Source organism: Leopardus geoffroyi, chromosome D3 (assembly GCF_018350155.1).
Source record: "Leopardus geoffroyi isolate Oge1 chromosome D3, O.geoffroyi_Oge1_pat1.0, whole genome shotgun sequence".
Lineage (NCBI taxonomy): Eukaryota > Metazoa > Chordata > Mammalia > Carnivora > Felidae > Leopardus > Leopardus geoffroyi.
In genome coordinates this window covers 19,784,182-19,803,527 of record NC_059339.1, presented here as the reverse complement: position 1 = coordinate 19,803,527, position 19,346 = coordinate 19,784,182, and the positions used below count along the sequence as shown (strand labels likewise).

Sequence of the window (19,346 nt, the reverse complement as noted above, 5' to 3'; positions counted from 1 at the left end):
CCCTGGTGAAGTCCCCTCCACCTGATGAATCCCTTGGAAGGCTCCATGAGCCAGCATCAGCTTCCAGCTTGTGCAGCCAGGCTCTGAGGCCCACCTTGGCTCTGCTGGCCTCATAGTGCCAGACCCAGGGTACTGCCACCTGAGAACTTGGCAGTCATCACAGGGGCCCTGCCTTCTTCACTCGATCCAGACCTCTCAGGATTCTTGGATCCCTGTCACTTCTCTGGCCAGTGCCTCTCAGTTTCTCTGCCTCTAATTCCCTCCTAGTCCTGTCCCTAATCCTTCCTCACCTAGTTCTCCCAGGGGTTTGGGGAGAGTCTCCAGCCCTAGGGCCATAAACACTAACTCTCCCACTGTTCCCACTAACATAACTCTCCCACTTCTGTCTCTGTTTTTTTTTTTTATATATATATTTATTTATTTTTGAGAGACAGAGAGAGATAGAGCACAAGCAGGGGAGGAGCAGAGAGAGAGGGAGACACAGAATCCAAAGCAGGCTCCAGGCTCCAGCTGCCAGCACAGAGCCCGACACGGGGCTTGAACTCATGGACCGTGAGATCATGACCTGAGCCGCAGTCGGCCACTCAACCAACTGAGCCACCCAGGTGCCCCTCTGTCTCTGCTCTTGATGGCTCCTCGGTACCCCAGACTCACACTCTCTCTACCTGACTCCCCTCTGTAGATGAGCTATAGACACTTGAAGCCTCACATGGGCACCCCAGTTTCCCCATCACACTCCCCCTTCCTGCCTCCATATCCAATCTATCTACACATACAGAACAAACCTGGAAACTGAACCCCTCTATAGTGCCTTGCTTCCCCCTAGCCTGGGTCTGAGTCACCAGAACCCCTCACCTGGACCCATGGCACAGCCCCTGTCCACTTACCCTGCTTCCACCTCCCACCTCTCACCTGTCCACAAAACAAATTTGAGCAAGTCACTCCACTGTTTATGGCAGATACTGTGGCTACTTGATTTTAAATTAATTAAAATTATATCAAACTTGGGGCACCCAGGTGGTTTAGTTGGTTGCGCGTCCTACTCTTGATATCAGCTTAGGTCATGATCTTGAGGTTGTGAGATCAATCCTGACATCGGCTCCATGCTGAGCATGAAGCCTACTTGGGATGATCTCTCTCTCTCTCTCTCTCTCTCTCTCTCTCTCTATCTCCCTCCCACAACCCTGAGATCAAGGGATGCATGCTCCGTGGACTGAGCCAGTCAGGCACCCCCAAACTAAATTTTAATTTTTTAAGAATGTTTCTTCATTTTTGAGAGAGAGAGAGAGAACACAAGCAGGGGAGGGGCAGAGAGAGGGAGACACAGAATCTGAAGCAGGCTCCAAGCTCTGAGCCGTCAGCACAGAGCGCAACTGGGGCTGGGGTGGGGGGCGGGGGCCTCTAACCCATGAACTGTGAGATCATGACCTGAGCCAAAGTCAAACACTTAACCAACTGAGCCATGCAGGTGCCCCAGCCCCCAAACTTAATTTTAAATCAAACTAGATTTTTCCAGTTCTTCAGCTGCAGCAGCCACATTTTGAATGCCTGGTGATCCCATGGGGAAGCTAGTGGCTGCTGTCTTGTTCAACGTTTATGTATTTTTGGGACAGAGAGAGACAGAGCATGAACGGGGGAGGGGCAGAGAGAGAGGGAGACACAGAATCGGAAACAGGCTCCAGGCTCTGAGCCATCAGCCCAGAGCCTGACGCGGGGCTCGAACTCACGGACCGCGAGATCGTGACCTGGCTGAAGTCGGACGCTTAACCGACTGCGCCACCCAGGCGCCCCTGCTGTCTTGTTCAGTATAGAGTGTAGAACATGTTAATCCTGGTGGAAAATTCCACCAGACACTACAGGCTCAGAACCTTTCAGAGGCTTTTCCTTGCATTTAGAATAAAACCCAAACTTCTTACAATCCTGAAAGGTCCTACCTTGCCTCTGATGTCTCTTCCTGCCACCCATAACAGCCTCCTCTCCTAACCTTACTGTGCCTCAAACATACCTAGAACTTTGAAGTCTCTCTGTCTTTGCCTTCCTGCTCCTCATCTTTAGGACAAACTCAGATGTCACCTCTCCTGGCAGGCCTCCCCAGACCTCTTCCCTGTCCTGGATCCCCACACAGCACACACACCCCTGATATGGCCTGGCTCTGCCTGTCTTATCCTTTCCTCCCCCACTCATGTCCATCTTTCTCTCCATGTTGTGTGTTCCTCCAGGCCACACACACACACACACACGTCAGATTCCTCTTTTGGCAAGCGCTGGCTGAGCATCTACTATGTGCTGAGCACTGGGGAGTCAGTGGGTGAACTGAATAGACAGAGCTCTGTCTTGGGAATTTAGATCTAGCTGGGGACAGACACCTAATGGGGAATTGTATCTGGGCCCCACGTTCCTCTTCACTCCTTCCTCCCTGGGGGAGGGAAGGATGATAAGAAAGCTCTGCAGGAAAAGACCAGAGACCCAGGGTGGAAGTGTTTTCAGCAAAGAACCAAGGATGAGAAGAGTGTCCTTGGGGCCAGAAGAAGCTATCTCACAGGGCAGATAGCCACTATCTTCCGGTTTCTGAGTTAAGTTTGCTTATGTACAATATTGGAGGCGGGGCTGAATTGGGGCCTGCAAACCAGAGAAAGCGACACCCCACTGACAGATGAAGCCCCCTCCCCACCATTCTCCGCAAAGTATCCTTTTCTTTCCCAGGTGGTTAATGATAAAGTCCCTGATGAGCCCACAATTCCCTGCCCTGGAAATGGAGGGGCTCCATCAGCAAGGGAAGAAAGCAGTATGTGCTTTTGGAATTCTCTCTGGAGACAGCCAGATAATGGGGTTCTGGAAGCCTGTCTGACCCAACTCACTGGGTGACCTGAGCAGGTCACCTGAGGAAGGCAGCTAATATTGATCATAAGCAGCTATGTGCCACACCCTGTGAGGTCAGGACTTATTCCCATTTTAAAGAAAAGGTCACTGAGGATGTGAGTACTACTAGGATTCCAGCCTCGCCTGTCCAGCTCCAAAGTCAGGACATCAACTCATTCTGTTTCTTTGACTGCAAAACAGGCTTTACAGGAGGACTTGCCTGCCTTGAGGGGGTTCTGCAAAGTAAAGGAGTTGGGTAAGGGGACAGAGGGCCTCGAAACAGGAGAGAGAGCAGGAGGGTGGAGAGGCCTGCAGAGGGCGGCAGTGAGCTGTGCCTAGAAGCACCTGGATGTCAGGGCCCAAGAGTTTTCCAGTAACCCTCCAAGGCCATCTCCCAGAGCACCAGCCTTAACAAGCAGTCGTGGATGGAGCACCACATACCATTTATCAGGGTGGGTTTCATGTTTGCCCCAACTGGGTGCTTTACACATGGTGCTCACATTTGATATATGGGGGCAAAACTGAGGCTCAGAGAAGGGAAAAGAACTGCTCAGGTCACAAACCTAGAGTGGGGAAGACGTGAACCCCAGCCAGGCTGGACTGGCTAATAGCCCTGGGCTCTGTTTCTTCTAGATTAGATGCTGGGGCATCTCTTCTGGGTGGCACTGGACCCGGAGTGGGGGCAAGATTACACCTTACATCCATGCAGGGACAACAGCCCCCAGAGACAGGTATCCTTGTTCTCATTTCAATGCCAAAGGAAACTATGAACAGAGGCAGTGGTGATCAGGACCCAGGCCCAGTTCTTTGGTTGACAAATCCTGTTTCCTCTTCCCCCACCCAGCAAGCTGGTTTGGGTATTTTCATTAGGTGCCCATCAGACCACCTGACGTGTGCTCTCTGCTGTGTGTTTAATATCTCTGGAGTGCCAGAGATGATTTTTGTTTCACTGCTGGCTCTAGACTGTCCTGTATTCCACCCAATCCAAAGACGACCCCCTTAAAGGGAGACTAAACACATAAGCTCTGAGTCAGGCAATCCGGGAAAAACTACCCTGGCCTCTGAAGCTCAGGAGAGGCCAGCGGACAAACATACAGCTCAGGACCACAGGGAAGGCCATGTGGGTGTTGAGTGACCTGGGGGAGAAATTCCTATCGATTATCTCTGCGACAATGCCCTGTGGCAGCTGATTCATCACCCACCCCAAGCCCACAGTGCTGGGACCCGTTGGCACATAAGCGCTGTTGGTCTTGGCGGCCCAACCTAGCCCACCCTGCTTCCGTAGGTGACCTGCCACTCCAGCTCTTGTGCGCATAGGGGCCAGGAGGGTGGCCCCCAGAGCGCTCAGCCCCAAAGCTGGAGAGTGGCTGCCGGGCTGTGGGGAAGTGAAGATCCAGGTGTTTCTGTTCCAGGAGTGCAGAATTCGCCAGGGCCTCTGCGTGGGACAGCTGGGTTCGGCCACCGCCTGGGACAGAGTCTCCCCAAGCGCGGAGACCGAGGGAGGGCAAGGGCTGGGTGGGGGCGCGGCTCCTAGGCAGCCCCTCCCCCCCCCCCCCCCCCCCCGAGCCCTCGGCGCGGCCCCTTTAAGAGGCCCGCCGGGCTCCGTCAGCCGCGCCACGGCCACCGCCCCCCGGCCCTCCCCTTCCTGCGGCGCCGAGTGCGGGCCGGGCGGGAGTGCGGCGAAAGCGGACCGGGCCGAGCGCAGCCCCTGGGAGGCGGCGGCGGCCGGGGCGAGGCGCGGGAGCGAGAGCAGAGGAGCGCGCGGGCGGCGGCCATGGGCTAGCGGCGCCGGGCCGAGCGGAGGGCAGCGCCCGCGCCGCGCCGCGCGGAGAAGCCCCCGCACACAATAGCGGCGCGCGCAGCCCCGCGCCCTTCCCCCGCCCTCGCGCGCGCCCGCCCCCCTCGCGCGCGCCCTCCCCCGCGCCCCGCGCCGCCCCGGGGAGCCGAGCCCGCCGCCTCACCTGCAGCCCGGGAGGGGGCGGGCATTGTTCGGCCGCCGCCGCCGCCACCGCTGCGCGGGGACATGGGGGCCGCCCGGCGCCTGGGGCCGGGCCTGGAGAGGTCGCCGAGCCGCCGCTGAGGCGGGCCCTGCGCGCAGCCGGGCGGTGCAGGTGAGGCCGGCCGCGCCATGGTGGACCCTGTGGGCTTCGCTGAGGCGTGGAAGGCGCAGTTCCCGGACTCGGAGCCGCCGCGCATGGAGCTGCGCTCGGTGGGCGACATCGAGCAGGAACTGGAGCGCTGCAAGGCCTCCATCCGGCGCCTGGAGCAGGAGGTGAACCAGGAGCGCTTCCGCATGATCTACCTGCAGACGCTGCTGGCCAAGGAGAAGAAGAGCTACGACCGGCAGCGCTGGGGCTTCCGACGCGCGGCGCAACCCCCCGACGGCGCCGCCGAGCCCCGCGCGTCCGCACAGCGCCCGCCGCCCGCGCCCGCCGACGGCGCCGACCCGCCGCCCGCCGAGGAGCCCGAGGCCCGACCCGACGGAGAGGGCTCCCCGAGCAAGGCCAGGCCCGGGGCCGCCCGCAGGCTCGGAGCCGCCGCGGCCGCGGACCGGGAAGACCGCGGGCCCCCCACCAGCGTGGCGGCCCTCAGGTCCAACTTTGAGAGGATCCGCAAGGGCCACGGCCAGCCCGGAGCCGCGGACACCGAGAAGCCCTTCTACGTAAACGTCGAGTTTCACCATGAGCGCGGTCTGGTGAAGGTCAACGACAAAGAAGTGTCCGACCGGATCAGCTCCCTGGGCAGCCAAGCGATGCAGATGGAGCGTAAGAAGTCCCAGCACGGCACCGGGCCGAGCCTGGGGGACGCACCCAGGTCCTCTAACCGGGGCCGTACCTCCGAGAGCAGCTGCGGCCTCGACGGCGACTACGAGGACGCGGAGCTGAACCCCCGCTTCCTGAAGGACAACCTGATCAATGCCAACGGCGGCAGCAGACCCCCTTGGCCGCCCCTGGAGTACCAGCCCTACCAGAGCATCTACGTTGGGGGTATGATGATGGAAGGGGAGGGCAAGGGCCCGCTCCTGCGTAGCCAGAGCACCTCGGAGCAGGAGAAGCGCCTTACCTGGCCCCGCAGGTCCTACTCCCCTCGGAGCTTTGAGGACAGCGGAGGGGGCTACACGCCAGATTGCAGCTCCAACGAGAACCTCACCTCCAGTGAGGAGGACTTCTCCTCCGGCCAGTCCAGCCGCGTGTCCCCCAGCCCTACCACCTACCGCATGTTTCGAGACAAGAGCCGGTCACCCTCACAAAACTCACAGCAATCCTTTGACAGCAGCAGCCCCCCGACGCCGCAGTGCCAGAAGCGGCACCGGCAGGGCCAGGTCATCGTGTCGGAGGCCACCATCGTGGGCGTCCGCAAGACCGGGCAGATCTGGCCCAGCGATGGGGACAGCTTGTCCGGCAGGCTGCCTCAGGATGGCACCTTCCATGGAGACGCAGGTGGGTACCTCCACCACCTTGGGTGGGCACACCTGCCCTCTGGCTGGAAACGATTGAAAAGAAAAGGGGTCGTTGGCCAAGGGAGAAATAGGTAGATAACCTTTTTTGGATTGATTTTCACGCTGGACAGGAAGGATTCATGCTCTTCTTGTGCCTGAACAAACGCCATCCCCCCACTTTCTCCTGAATGCAGATTCCCAGTGTTTGGACTGCAGTTGGGTTGGAAGGGGTGGTGTGTGGGGATGGTAGGCGGCTGTTCCTTTGGTTCTGGAGTGGTGTGCTTCTTGTGGGAGTACTCTCTGGGTTGGGACCATGGTGCCCTGGGCAGTGATCTCCTTGCCTTTGATCATGCTGCTCTAGGCAGTGGGGATGGTATTAAGTGGGGGCCATCTCTGCTGTCTGGAATGGGTGTTTTCAGTAGAGATTGATCTGTGTCTTGGGAATTCCCTGCCACCCCAACTGTTCCTGACCTGGAAGAGTTACGAGACACGTCTGGAGAACCCAAGATGTGCTAGCTGCTCCCAGGCCATAGAAAGTGTCAGGTTCGCTTGCTAACCGTCGGCCCGAATGCAAGTCAGAGCAGGTGAAAATAGGAATTAGGAGGAAGTGAGGTGACAGGCAGTTCTGACTCAGTGGGCCACTGCAAATTGACAGGGGTAAAGATTTTATCCAGGGCTGAAGCACAGCCACACCTGTTCTGATTTGCCTGGTTTTGATGGCAGACATCACCCATCATTACTCATCCATAGGTTCCTGTGTGCATCTTACCCTAGCTTCATTTTCTGATCCTTCAGTGCACTCTTGCTTCCTTGGCTTCCCAAGGATGAGTATACACTGGTGCTCATTTTGGCCTCCTAATCCGTGGTCTGACTCTTGGGATCAAACCCATAGAATTGTGTATATAACTTTGGGGGTGATGGGACTGGGTTTTTTTTTTTTTTAATTTTTTTTTTTTTTCAACGTTTATTTATTTTTGGGACAGAGAGAGACAGAGCATGAACGGGGGAGGGGCAGAGAGAGAGGGAGACACAGAATCGGAAACAGGCTCCAGGCTCTGAGCCATCAGCCCAGAGCCTGACGCGGGGCTCGAACTCCCGGACCGTGAGATCGTGACCTGGCTGAAGTCGGACGCTTAACCGACTGCGCCACCCAGGCGCCCCTGGGACTGGGTTTTAAGATCCAGGCACAGTTTGTAAGATTGGAGTAAGAAGAGGGTGGGGCGGGTGTGGGGTTTGGATGGGCTGTGTGTGTGTGTGTGTGTATGTGTGTGTGGCTGTGGGGAATCTCTTGGAGTCCCAGTCCCTGTTGGGCTGATCTGGTTTTCTGCTCCATTGATTTTTCTTTTTCTGCTGATGGAGTTGTATGTGCTTCGATCCTGAGAATCCTCTTGAAACAAGTAAGGCTATTTTTGGCTCTGTCAAGAGGCCTTTTTGTGATCAGTGCTCTGTCCTGTTTGTTTTAGATACAGCCAGTTGCTGATCTTCCATTTGCAGCTTGGGGTGGCTGCAGCCTGCTGCTCAGACCTGTGGCCGGACCCAGTTGCATCCCCTGGGTCCCTTGCTGGGGGTGGAAGGCTGTAGTATTTAGAAGCCTGCTTTGCAGGCAGAGCGGCTCCTCTGGGGTCTGGAGGATCGCCCTGTGGTCACCGGGCACCAGCCTTGTCTGGCCAGCTGTCGACGGAGCCAGCCAGCTTGAACTGGCCGGGATCCCGCACCGGGATGCGGGAGAACGTGCTCAATAAAGAAAATGAGAGGTTTTCATGGAGACCTGCAATCTGAACTGGTATTCTCTTACTGATGGTGAATTCTGAGTTTCCAGAAAGTGGGGACCGGTCGGACCGAATGTGTTCTCAGTAGGTTGCCCTTTGGGGTCTCTTCCGCTTCTCTTTGACTCCTCTGGGCTCTCTCTCATACAGCTGCTGCCAGCGTGAGACCCTGGCTCTGTGTGTAACCCACGGTAGGCTCTCAGAAAATGGCTGCAGGGTTAATTTTACAACTCGGACCCCACTCTGAGGACTTTCTGGATCTTTCTCTGAATGTCTTCAAGGCCCCATGTTTTCTCTCCTATTAGGTTTTAGCTCTGGGAGTCTTCAGCTCTGTGCTCAGCACTCCTCTGAGGGTAGTGGCTGGAGGGGAAGGAGGGAACCTGTGCTGGCAAAGCCATCTGTCTCTTTCCAAACTGTTTACTGATGTTCTTTAGACAGCCGTGGGGCCTGCTGGCCAGGGCTGCGCCCTGCAGAGGGACAAAGAGGAAAATCACAGCGTGGAAGGGAGTGGAAGCACCCTAATTTTTCACAGCAGCAGCAGACATGGAAACCCGGATCTAATAGCCTCAGCATCCCTTTGGATGTGTGTGCTCTCATATTTTTGAGTTGAGGGCCCCTGGTGTCAAGGGAAGAAGCTGAAATGACCACCTGCCACTTTGTGCCAGGCATGGGGACGGTGTGCCTCATGCAGGGCCCCTCGCAGTCTCTTACATCACCCTGTGATGGGTGTACCCAACCATAGCTGAAGATGAAACCAGGAAGTGGCAGAGCTGGGATTCCAGGGGTTCCGGGTCCCTGCGGGAATGCAAATGCGTTCCTTCTGGAACGTGGCCACCTTAGGGTGTTCTCTGCATCGCCCTACACTGAACCTGAAAATCATGACTGGATTGGTCCAGGGGTGCTTCCCCTGCACACACTCAGGGCCCATCAGCCGTGAGCCCTGCTGTGTGCGAGCCCTTCCCTTTCTACCATGCAGGCGACATAGAGAGAGTGTAGTCCTTGCCATCCGGGAGCTTACAGGTTAATGGGAGACAGGAGCACACACATACATCGTTTATGTGTTCAGAGAGAGTGAGATCAGGGAAGCTTCCGGAGGCAGCAGAACTGGAGAGAGGCCTCACCTGTCCGTACATGTCTAGTGGCAAAGAGTGGGGAAAGCTGGCTGCCCTGAGGAGCGGTGGGAGCAAAGGCTCTGGGGCACCCATGTCAGCCCTCTAACTCTGGACTGTGGTTTTTTATTTATTTATTTATTTTTTACTGTGATAAAAGACACATAACTGAATTTACCATCTTAACCCATTTTAGCTACTTTTTTTTTCATTTTAGCCATTTTTACGTGTCTAGTTCAGTGGCATTAAACATATACTGCTGTGTAACCATTTCCACCATCCATTTCCAGAACTCTTTTCATCTTCCCCAACTGAAACTCTCTCCCTCCTGAACGGCAGCTCCCCATTTCCTCTCCTTGAGCTCCTAAAAACCACCACTGTGCTTTCTGTTTCTATGATTTGACTACTCTTAGTACCTCATATAAACGAAATCACACTGGATCTGTTCCTCTTTGTCTGGCTTATTTCACTTAGCATGGTATCCTCAAGGTTCATCCCCATGGTAGAACAGACCGTGTTGTATTTTGAAGGCAGGGATCCCTGGTTCATTTCCGGATCTCCCAGGAAGCCTGGCTCAGAGCCGTACACATAGCACTTACTGGAAGATCCCTTCCGCCTTTTCACAGCTACAGGGTTAGGTTGTGGATTTGAGAAGTTAGGAAGCATCTTACCTCCTGTATTTGTCTCTAACTCCATCCCTGTCCTTGAACTTCCCTTTCTGAGACCTTTGGTGAGCCCTTTCACAAGAGAGACCAGACAACCCAAGAGCCTTTACTCTTCTGGTCTGAGGAATTCTTTTTTTTTTTTTTTTTTTTAAGATTTTAAAATTATTTTTAAGTAATCTCTGTACCTAATGAGAGGCTTGAACTTATAACCCCAAGATCAAGAGTCACACACTCTGCCAACTGAGTCAGCCAGGCGCCCTGCAGGTCTGAGGAATTCTTGATCTGAACACTCAGCCCCGGTGTCCCTCGGCCCCTTTCCAAGTATAATTTGTGAGATCTGACCCCATGTCTTATGTTTCTTTATGGGCTTTCATGTGAGTTGCTGCCCTATGTGTTCACATCTCTGTTAAGCAGTTTAATTTTCTCTTTGGATTGTGGCAGTGTGGTGTCACCAGAATGATCATTGCTTTGTTTTTCCCTTGGGTGATTGAACGGATCAGCCACCAGTTAGATTGAGTAACTCTGGGCCAGGAAAAGGTCACTCAGGCCTTGCATTGGCTCGATCGTCATCTCTTTACATCAGAGCCTGTGGTCACCTTTGAACTGAGTATAGGCTCCTCTCCTGAGCAGAGGCAGAGTGGACAGAACCAACCAGGTAGAGTCTGAGACCATTGAGTCATCAACAGGGTGGAAGCAGAGTCTAGTTCAAATATTATAAGGGTTTTCCAATTCTGAAAGGATGACTTCCTTGTTTTGGGAACAGAATGAAATATTTCACTAAATAATTCACTAAAGAAGGAGCTAGCTGGGAATGCTGTCGATTTGCGTGGCTCTAGGGAAGGAATGTGCCTTTTCCATTCCTCCCTTTTGTCTCAGGCTTCTATAGCCACCTCCCCTCGCTGGCCAGGAGTCCTGTGGCCCTGTGTATGTGACTGCTACCTTTATTAGGACAAAGCATCTAGGTGAACTATAAGCTCAGCCCACTTGGAAGAAGACCCAGCAGTGCCTGAGGCAGCTCACCTATCTGCAGCTCACCCCTGTGGTTTGAGGGGTTCCTCATTCACAACGAATACACGGGCATTTTCAAGTGCGCTCAGGTTGTCAAACATTAGGCCTGAGTTTTGACTGTGGCTGCTTTTTAGATCAAGGTTCAGGAGGTAGTAGGGGTGGTGGATTTATTTATTATGAATTTCATTGGGGTCCCTCCCCCTGACTAGAATACAGTCACGTAGGATTTTGTTTTGGGTTTTTAGTTTGTTTGTTTTCTGCTTTGAAAGCAATGTAGTAATTTAAATTAAAATGTTACTTAAGTGGGGCACCCTGGATGGCTCAGTTGGATAAGTGTCTGACTCTTGATTTCAGCTCAGGTCATGATCTCATACTTTGTGGGTTCGGGCCCCATGTCGGGCTCTGCACTGACAACACAGAGGCTGCTTGGGATTCTTTCTCTCCTCTCTCTCTCTCTCTCTTTCTCTCTCATTCTCTGTGTGCCCTCCCCTGCTTGCTCTTGCTCACTGTCTCTCAAAAAAATGAAACATTAAGAAAAATGTTACTTGTATAACATGTGATAGGTCTATTTATTTTATTATGGTAAAACATATGTAACAAAATGCACCATTTTGTTTTTTATTTTTTATTTTTTTATTTAAAAAATTTTTTTAATGTTTTATTTATTTTTGAGACCGAGAGAGACAGAGCATGAGCAGAGGAGGGGCAGAGAGAGAGGGAGACACAGATTCCGAAGCAGGCTCCAGACTCTGAGCTGTCAGCACAGAGCCCAGTGCAGGGCTTGAACCCACAAACTGTGAGATCGTGACCTGAGCCGAAGTTGGACGCTTAACCAACTGAGCCACCCAGGCGCCCCAAAATGCACCATTTTAGCCATTGTTAAGTTTACCGTTCAGTGTCATTAAATACATTCACATTGTGCAACCATCACCACCATCCATGTCCAGAACTTTTTCATCTTGCAAAACTGAAACTCTGTCCCGGTTCAGCACTAACTCATCTTCTCTCCAGCCCAGCCCCTGGCAACCACCAATCTACTCTCTGTCCCGGTGAATTGGTCCCTCAGTCCCTCATATAAGTGGAATCCTGTAATATCTGTCCTTCTGTGTCTGGTTTATTTCACTCAAGTAGGGTTTTGAAGTTGCCGGGAGCAGTAGTCTCATCCTTAATTCCCGTTTCTAATCTTAATAGGTATGTTCTCTTTAGGAAAACACCTGTTAGTGATGGTGATCTTTCCTTGGCTTTCACACCCACGTTTGTAAAGTGGCCCCTTGTATTAGTTTGCTAGGGCTGCTATAACAAAACAGCAGATGGTTTAAGTAACAGGAATTTTTATTTCTAGAGGCTAGTATTCCAAGATCAAGGTGCTGTCAGGGTTGGTTTTCTCGGAGGCCTCTGTCCTTGGCTTGGTTTGCAAATGCTCCCCTGCTGCTCTTCCCCCCCACCCCGCCTCTTCACATGGTCATCCCTCTGTTCCCGTGCACCCCTGATGCCTCTCCATGTGTCCAAAATGTCCTCTTCTTATAAGGACACAATTCATTTGAGTTAAGGCCTACCCTAACCACCCCATTTTAAGTTAACCACCTCTTTAAAGACCCCATCTCCAAATGCAGTCATGTTTTGAAGTATTGGACTCACTCCATGAGTCCCTCATTGGGCAACAGAGGAAAGGCTGCCATGACAATGAGAGATGGAGCCTGTGCTAGCCTCACCGGCTGTGTTTCAGGAAGAATTTGAGTAATGTGTTGTACGGGAGCCTCATAGAGCCAAGAAAACACAGCCTGGCATCAGGAGGGCTGTGTCCTAAAGTTCTACGGGTTGCCACATCTCGCTCCTTGCCTAACAAGTTAGTGGTTGGACCATGTTATTGCTAAGATCCTTTTGTCCTATTCGATTTTTTTTTTCTTTAAAATTTTAGGTTATTAGCACAGCTCTTCCCATATCTTTTTTATCCTGCTTTCTACCTACCTTTCTGTTACCAAGGCAACCACCTCTCCCCATTCAGTCACTCAGAAGTATTTATTAAGTATCTACTGTGTGCTGGGTACTGTCTCTAAGGAAATTCTCTCTCGCCTTTATTCACAGATTTGTGGAAAGGCTAATCTCCAGGGGCCTTGTCTTTAAACACACACACACACACACACACACACACACACACAATTCTTCTTTTAATTTTAAAAAAAGTAAAATAAAAACGAACACACTAAAACAAAATCTTTGTGATGTCCTGGCGTCTTCCCTAACTGTATATCTTTCTTCCACTGTATGTTTGCAGCTATTTCCTGTTAATCTTGTGTCTCTCTGACTTCCTTCTCCAGGATAGTGAAATCCTTAAGACAAGGTCCTACCTTGGTGTCCTAGGACATGCCTCAGTCTAGGCTCTTAACCATGTTTGATGAGATAGTGGTGTACTGAGTCCATGTGGATCTGTCTGTGTTTTGGGTTTTGTGGGTGTTTGTGGGTTAGAGAAGACATGAGACCCTTTTTCTGAGGTCTCTGTTTGCTCAGACCCTTCCCTGTTCTTAATTTCACTTAACCCCATCAGGTAAGTGGCACTGGATTTTCGGGGGCCCAGTGATACATGTGCCCCAGGAAGGAAAAGCTTTGGAAATTATCTGGAGATGATTTTTCCTTCTTTGCTGAGGCTTGCTCTTCCCCTGTTCAACCTTAGAGAGCTTCCCGAGTCCTCAGACTGGGGCCTGCTAATTAGCTGTCTTGGATTCTAGCACTTGCTACTGCGACCTTGCAAAATGACTGGACAGGGATGGTGGCCGGCGCCCAAGGGAGACATGGCTGGCGGGTTCAAAGATGCGCCTGCTGAGGTCTGGTGCAGAAAGACTGTGATGCCTCACCTGTGTAGTAACTACACCTTTGGTGGAGGCTGTTTCATGTGCCCTCAACATTCTTGTGCCGTGGCTGGAGCGAGATTATGAACTTAATTATATGCCATCAACTGACTGGATCTGAGGGGTTGTGAGACAAACACACTTGCCCAAGGTCAAGCGGTCGGTGGAGGGTCTGGTGCTGGCCTCTCTCCTCAGACCATGGGGTGATACCAATCACAGGAGAGTGGTCACAGAGTGACCCCCCGCCCAGTAGGTGGAAGGGATGTTCAGCAAACACGTTTCAGGCAGGAATGGTGCTGAGTGTCAGGCAACAGGCTTCCCAGCAGGTCATTTTCGGTCTGCTGGCGAGACAGCCACATAAAGCTAAGTACCGTGATAGGAATCGTCTGGTCCCAGCCTTTAGGCAGGTCCGTGAATGTATCAGCCACCCAAGAAATGTCCTTTTTCTCTTTTATTTTGCAAATATCTCAGGAAATTTCCTCACTCTCCCTACATCCTCCTGGGGCACTTTGCTAAGATTCATTCCTGTAGCAGGTCATGTGACAAAGGGCCCAAGAGGACAAAAATGTTCGAGGATACTGCCTGTCTGCCTTTTCTACCCAACGGTCAAGGGCTGAGAGTGGGGGTTGGTGGAGGCTAACGTTGCTCTGCTGTGAGCAGGTTCCAGGAGGTACAGAGGCACAAGGCCTGGCTGAGAAGACGTGACAGAGATGCTGGCCACATGCATGGAGGGTCAGTGCATGGCCCAAGGAGCACTAGGAAGGAACTATCTCTGGCTGGCCAAGAGATGCAAGGGGACACTAGAAGGATAGGGAGAGACCTGCTGCTCCAACCACAGCAAATCCAGGGATAGAGCAGGCCAAGGGAATTGCCACTCAGAGTACTTCTGTTGCCTTAAGAAGAGCCTTTGAAGATCCTTTGAAGATTGACTTCATTTTAAAGGCTTGGTGTGCTCTTTTTAAAATATGCTGCTGGAGGGGTGCCTGGGTGGCTTAGTCAGTTAAATGTCTGACTCTTGATTTCAGCTCAGGTCGTGATCTCATGGCTCGTGGGCTGACGCTCTATGTGGAGGTCTGTGGTGACAGTGCAGAGCCTGCATGGGATTCTGTGTCTCCCTCTTTCTCTTCCCCTCCCCTGCTCGCTATCTCTCTCTCTCAAAATAAATAAATAAACATTAAAAAAAATATATGCTGCTAGAGTCATTTGGCATGCCCGTAGAGCAGGAAGAGATTCTCTGCATATCATATATATACATATATACTTGCAAGTGACAAGGTAGATATTCTAGAAGCAATCTAGAGGCAATGTATGTCAACCTAGTCCGGGGAGAAAATGCAGACATTAAAGGTAGATCCAGGGTGTGGTCCTGCACAGGGTGTTCATTCTGTGGGCTGGAGACCATGGCCCCTTCCTTGGGAGACTTTGAGGGAACATGAGTGCATAGAGCGAGTGGTCCCTGGGGGTCTGGCCCCTTGTCTGGTCTCATGAAGTCTCCCTCTTAGGCATCTAATGCAGGTTGATTGAGTGCCATTTAGCAAGAGATTTTAAAGGAGAAATGCATAATTCAGTAGGTGCAGGCCATTTTACCCACTTGGCTCGGCAAGAGTGCCCAGTATGAGCTCCAGGGGTTCCAGGGGTCTGCCATGGCCGTGGGCCCCATCTTTCCCCTCTCATAGTGTATCTTTGGGCGTCGAGTGGAGTTCTTACATCCTAAATGTACAGCATATATCTTTTCTGCATCATGGCCGCAAATGAAGCTTTTGCTACTTCCTCTGCTATGATGTGCCATCAGCCCAGGCTACCTGGGGCTACACACCGATGTTGCCGAGCCCTCCATGCTGGGGCCACATCCACCCACTAGTTGTGTAGAGTGAGGTCCTCTTGCGGTGTTCCCGATTGTGTGGCCTTATGGCTTTGGGGGGCCTCAGAAACTAGAGGCTGGAGGAAGAGAGAGACCTTAATTTTTCTCATAGAGTCCCCCCCCCCCCAACCAAGTTTGTGGAGGAAAGGCTTAGAACCACTTTGTTCTCACTTTCAGTGATTGTGAGGCCTCAAGAGAGGAAATGAAAACCACAGACTTTCTTATTTTAATAGGAAATAAAGGAGGAAGACGGGAAGCCCTGAAAATTACTAATGCTTTGTCATATGCAGGCTCTATCTGCAGATTGCCTAAGGCTGCACAGACCAGAGGGTGTTGCTTTGTGTACAGTTGGGGAGGATACTGGAGAGCTGGCCCCGGCCCTGGCAGGGTGATGTGAGGTGTGCGGGGGGCAGCCCCTGGAGCAGGAGGGTGGGTGAGGAGCTGGCCCCCATTGTGAGCTGTGGGGCGTGGGGAAGAGCTGGGCGATGTTCCCCCAGAGCCTCAGGGGCAGTCAGGGTGGCCCACAGTGACCACTGCCATCTGCTGTTCCCCAGCCACACCTGACCCCCTCCTTGAGGGGCTGGGGCAGCTGGAGCTGTAGCACACCTGGGGCAGGCAGAGCTCTGTCTCTTTTTCTCTTCACTGTCTTTGAAATGTTTATTTTGTAAGTGTTTATTTTTGAGAGAGAGTGTGGGGGAAGGGCAGAGGGAGAGGGAGACACAGAATCTGCAGCAGGTTCCAGGCTGTGAGCTGTCAGCACAGAGCCCAACTCAGGGCTCGAACTCACAAACTGCGAGATCATGACCCGAGCCGAAGTTGGACACTTAACCGACTGAGCCCCCCAGGCTCCCCCTCCTCGCTGTCTTTTTAAGAGCTCCAGAAAATCTTGCTTGGAGACCTAGAGGTGCGTGCGGTTTCCATCCTGTCTCAGGCCTGCTATGATGGGAGGCAGCTAATTCCCTGGTTTCCCTCCCTTCACCTGTAAATGAGGAGCTATGTTCCTGACTGGTGGTGGTGTTTTTTCAATGGCTGAGGTAGAATCCACACCACAGAATTCACTCGTTTAAAGCGTGCAATTCGGTGTTTTTTGGTATATTCACAGAGTTACGCAACCATCACCACTGTCTAATTTGAGAAAATTTTTCCACCACCTCAAAAGAAAACTGCTCCATTTAGCCACCATGACCCCCTCTCTCCCACAGGCCCTGGCCCCCACCACTCTACTTTCTGTCTCTCTAACTTTGCCTTTTTGGGACATTTCACCTGAATGGGATTGTGTAACATGGCCTTTTTTGTCAGAATAAGGTTTCAGGGTTCATCCATGTTGTCGCATTTCAGCATCACCTCATTCCTTTTGGCAGCTGAGTAATGTTCCAGACGGTGTTTTGGTACATGGCTGGTTGGGCCCTGACCCACTCTGCTGGTTCATGGGGACCTTGGTCAGGCCTGTGTGTGGAGGTTCTGGAGGGACTGGTGGAGTCTCCTTTTCCTTGGGGAAGAGCCCTGGGGGGAATGGGATGCCGGAAGCCAAGTGGTGGCTGGGAGTTTGCTGGGCTTACCAGGAAAAGGAGCCAGGGCAGTTCAGCTTCATCCTGCCGCCAGCCTGAGGCTCCACCTCACGGGTTTGTCCATGAGGGACCTGCTTGCTCAGAGGCAGCCCTTTCCATCTGTGGACCTCTAGGGCTGTGGTTTTCCTCTAGGCGCTGCTCCTCCACCCCGTTTTTTATTGTGGTAAGATATATAGAACATAAAATATATTGTTTGAACCATGAAGTGTCCAGTTCATTGGCATTAAGTGCTTTTACCATGTCATCCAGCCATCACCACCATCCATCTCCAGAACGTTTTCGTCTTCCCAGACGGGAACTCTGTCCCCATTAAACAGCAGCTCCCCGTTCCCCCTACCCCCCAGCCGCTGGCACCCACCATTCTCCTTTCCGCTCTGGGCACCTCATATAAGTGGACTCATAATAGCACTTGTCTTTTTGTGTCTGGATTGTTTTACTTAGCGTGATGTTTTCAGAGCTTCTTCCTCAAGCCTTTTGGTGCCAGGCGTGGGTGGTGGCTGGACCCCAAGTCCCCAAGAGGTTGAGCTGACTGAGGCCTCTGCTCAAGGGAGAAGAGCAGCCAGTGCTTTGGGTAGCATGCTGCATTTGCAGAGTTTTGCGTTTTCTCGTGGATGAGCAGCAAGGACCGCCGTAGCGGAGGTATCTGAGGTTGTAGGTACAGGACTCAAGGCCATCCACTTGTTTGGACTTCTTCCAAGGTTGAACAGACAGGGTGATCTTTGTCCCACAACCCTCTCTGCCGTCATGGAGTGTCTGTGATGTGAGACTGGGGATGCACAGGCTGGACCAGTGATACAGGTACCCACTTCTCTTGTCCTTTCCAAAGCACGAAGGTTGCCACACCAGGCTCAGAGCCATCATCCGATTGGCTGGAAGTCCCAGTGGCCTGACCTGTGAATTACCTTAAGTGGATGTTCAACACAGCATGTTCGTTCTCTGGGTGCGTGCGCAAGCCGGTGTGTGCCAAAACAATATTTGTTTTTGCCCAAGTCTTAGACCTTAGACCAGGAAAGGTAACTCACTTTTGAGTGTTGCCTTCTGAAAGCTTTCCACTTCCTCCTGTAGGAACACGGGTTAACATGTCCACGTTCGTATTTGGAGTCATGGGATTGTCACCTAAAATGTACAATGTACTTTACAGGCCTTTTCTTCCTTGCTTCCTTCCTCCTTCCCTCCCTTCCTTCCTTCTTTCCAATTGCTTTCTTAATGTAGAAAACATTGCCATTTCCAAACCCCCCATGAAGCCAGAAAGACAGGACACTGAACCCTCTCGCTCTTCAACCACTTTGGACAGCACCAGGGTCTGGCTGTACCTGTCTCACTGAACCCTTCTCTTTCCCTCATTTTCAGTGTTGTTTTTTTTTTATTATGGAAAAAGTTACACATAACATAAAATGTACCATCTTAGCCACTTTATGTGCAGAGTTCAGTAGTATTAAAGTATTCTGTTTTTTAAGAGGCAAAGGGGATGGGAAAACACTGTTCTTCAGGAGGGTTCGTGCCTCCTGCTGTCCTAGGAAATATGAAGATGGCTCACATTCAGCCCTTAACTAGAGCGTGAGGACCTGCAGACCTGGGTAGGAGCAGGGATGAGCTGGCACTTGAAACACTGTGATGTGGGGCAGGTCTCAGGGCTCTGTGGAGAGAGTGGTGCTGGGGAGCATGTGGGCAGGGAGGCCTCGTGTCTGTCCCATGTCCTTGGGGAAGAGGGTTGCTAGCCAGAGAGTAGAGTGGGCAAGAGCTCAGAGGCTGGAAAGTAGTCACCGGGCTGAGGAAATAGCAGAACTTGTTTGGTTGGAGAATTGGTATAAAATATGGGCAGCAGAGGAGCTGAGGGTGGATCAGAGGGTTGGGGTCATGTTCTGCAGGACCCAGAAGCCAGGCTGAGGATGTTGTGCTTTCTTGGAGGGTAATGGGGCAGGTTGAAGGTTGTTGAGCAGGGGAGAGGATGCCTTTGGAGCTGAACCTCAGGAAAGGCATTTGCCAGGAGCATGCAAAATGGTCTGGTGGGAGATAGGGCCCCTGGAGTTGTGTCAGTGTGAGTGGGGCTGGGGGAGGTTGGGGAGGACAAGAGCAGACAGACAGTGGGAGGGGGTGACAGAAGAGAAAGGAGGCGAGACTGGGGGAGCCTGGGGGTTGAGAGGGCTGTGCTAGAGGGCTCAGTGCGGGGGTTGGGGGGGGGGGGGACAGCAGGCTGCAGACCTTTAAGAGAAAGGGCCGGGCAA

At 52.5% G+C, this 19,346-nt stretch overlaps 1 protein-coding gene across 3 annotated transcripts in view; it reads left to right on the top strand.

Annotated features, from left to right (window-relative positions):
- Positions 1–4,508: 4,508 nt before the first annotated feature.
- BCR (BCR activator of RhoGEF and GTPase) overlaps positions 4,509–19,346 on the top strand; it is a 130,258-nt gene continuing 115,420 nt past the window's right edge. For 2 of the 3 annotated variants that reach the window (XR_006707790.1, XM_045458964.1), the window contains exon 1: positions 4,509–6,299. Coding sequence is in view for 2 of the 3 variants with exons in the window: in XM_045458964.1 (XP_045314920.1) it covers positions 4,988–6,299 (1,312 nt within the window). In the remaining variant the exon portion in view is untranslated. The remainder of the gene's footprint in view (positions 6,300–19,346) is intronic. The other variant, XM_045458963.1, reaches the window with a different exon arrangement.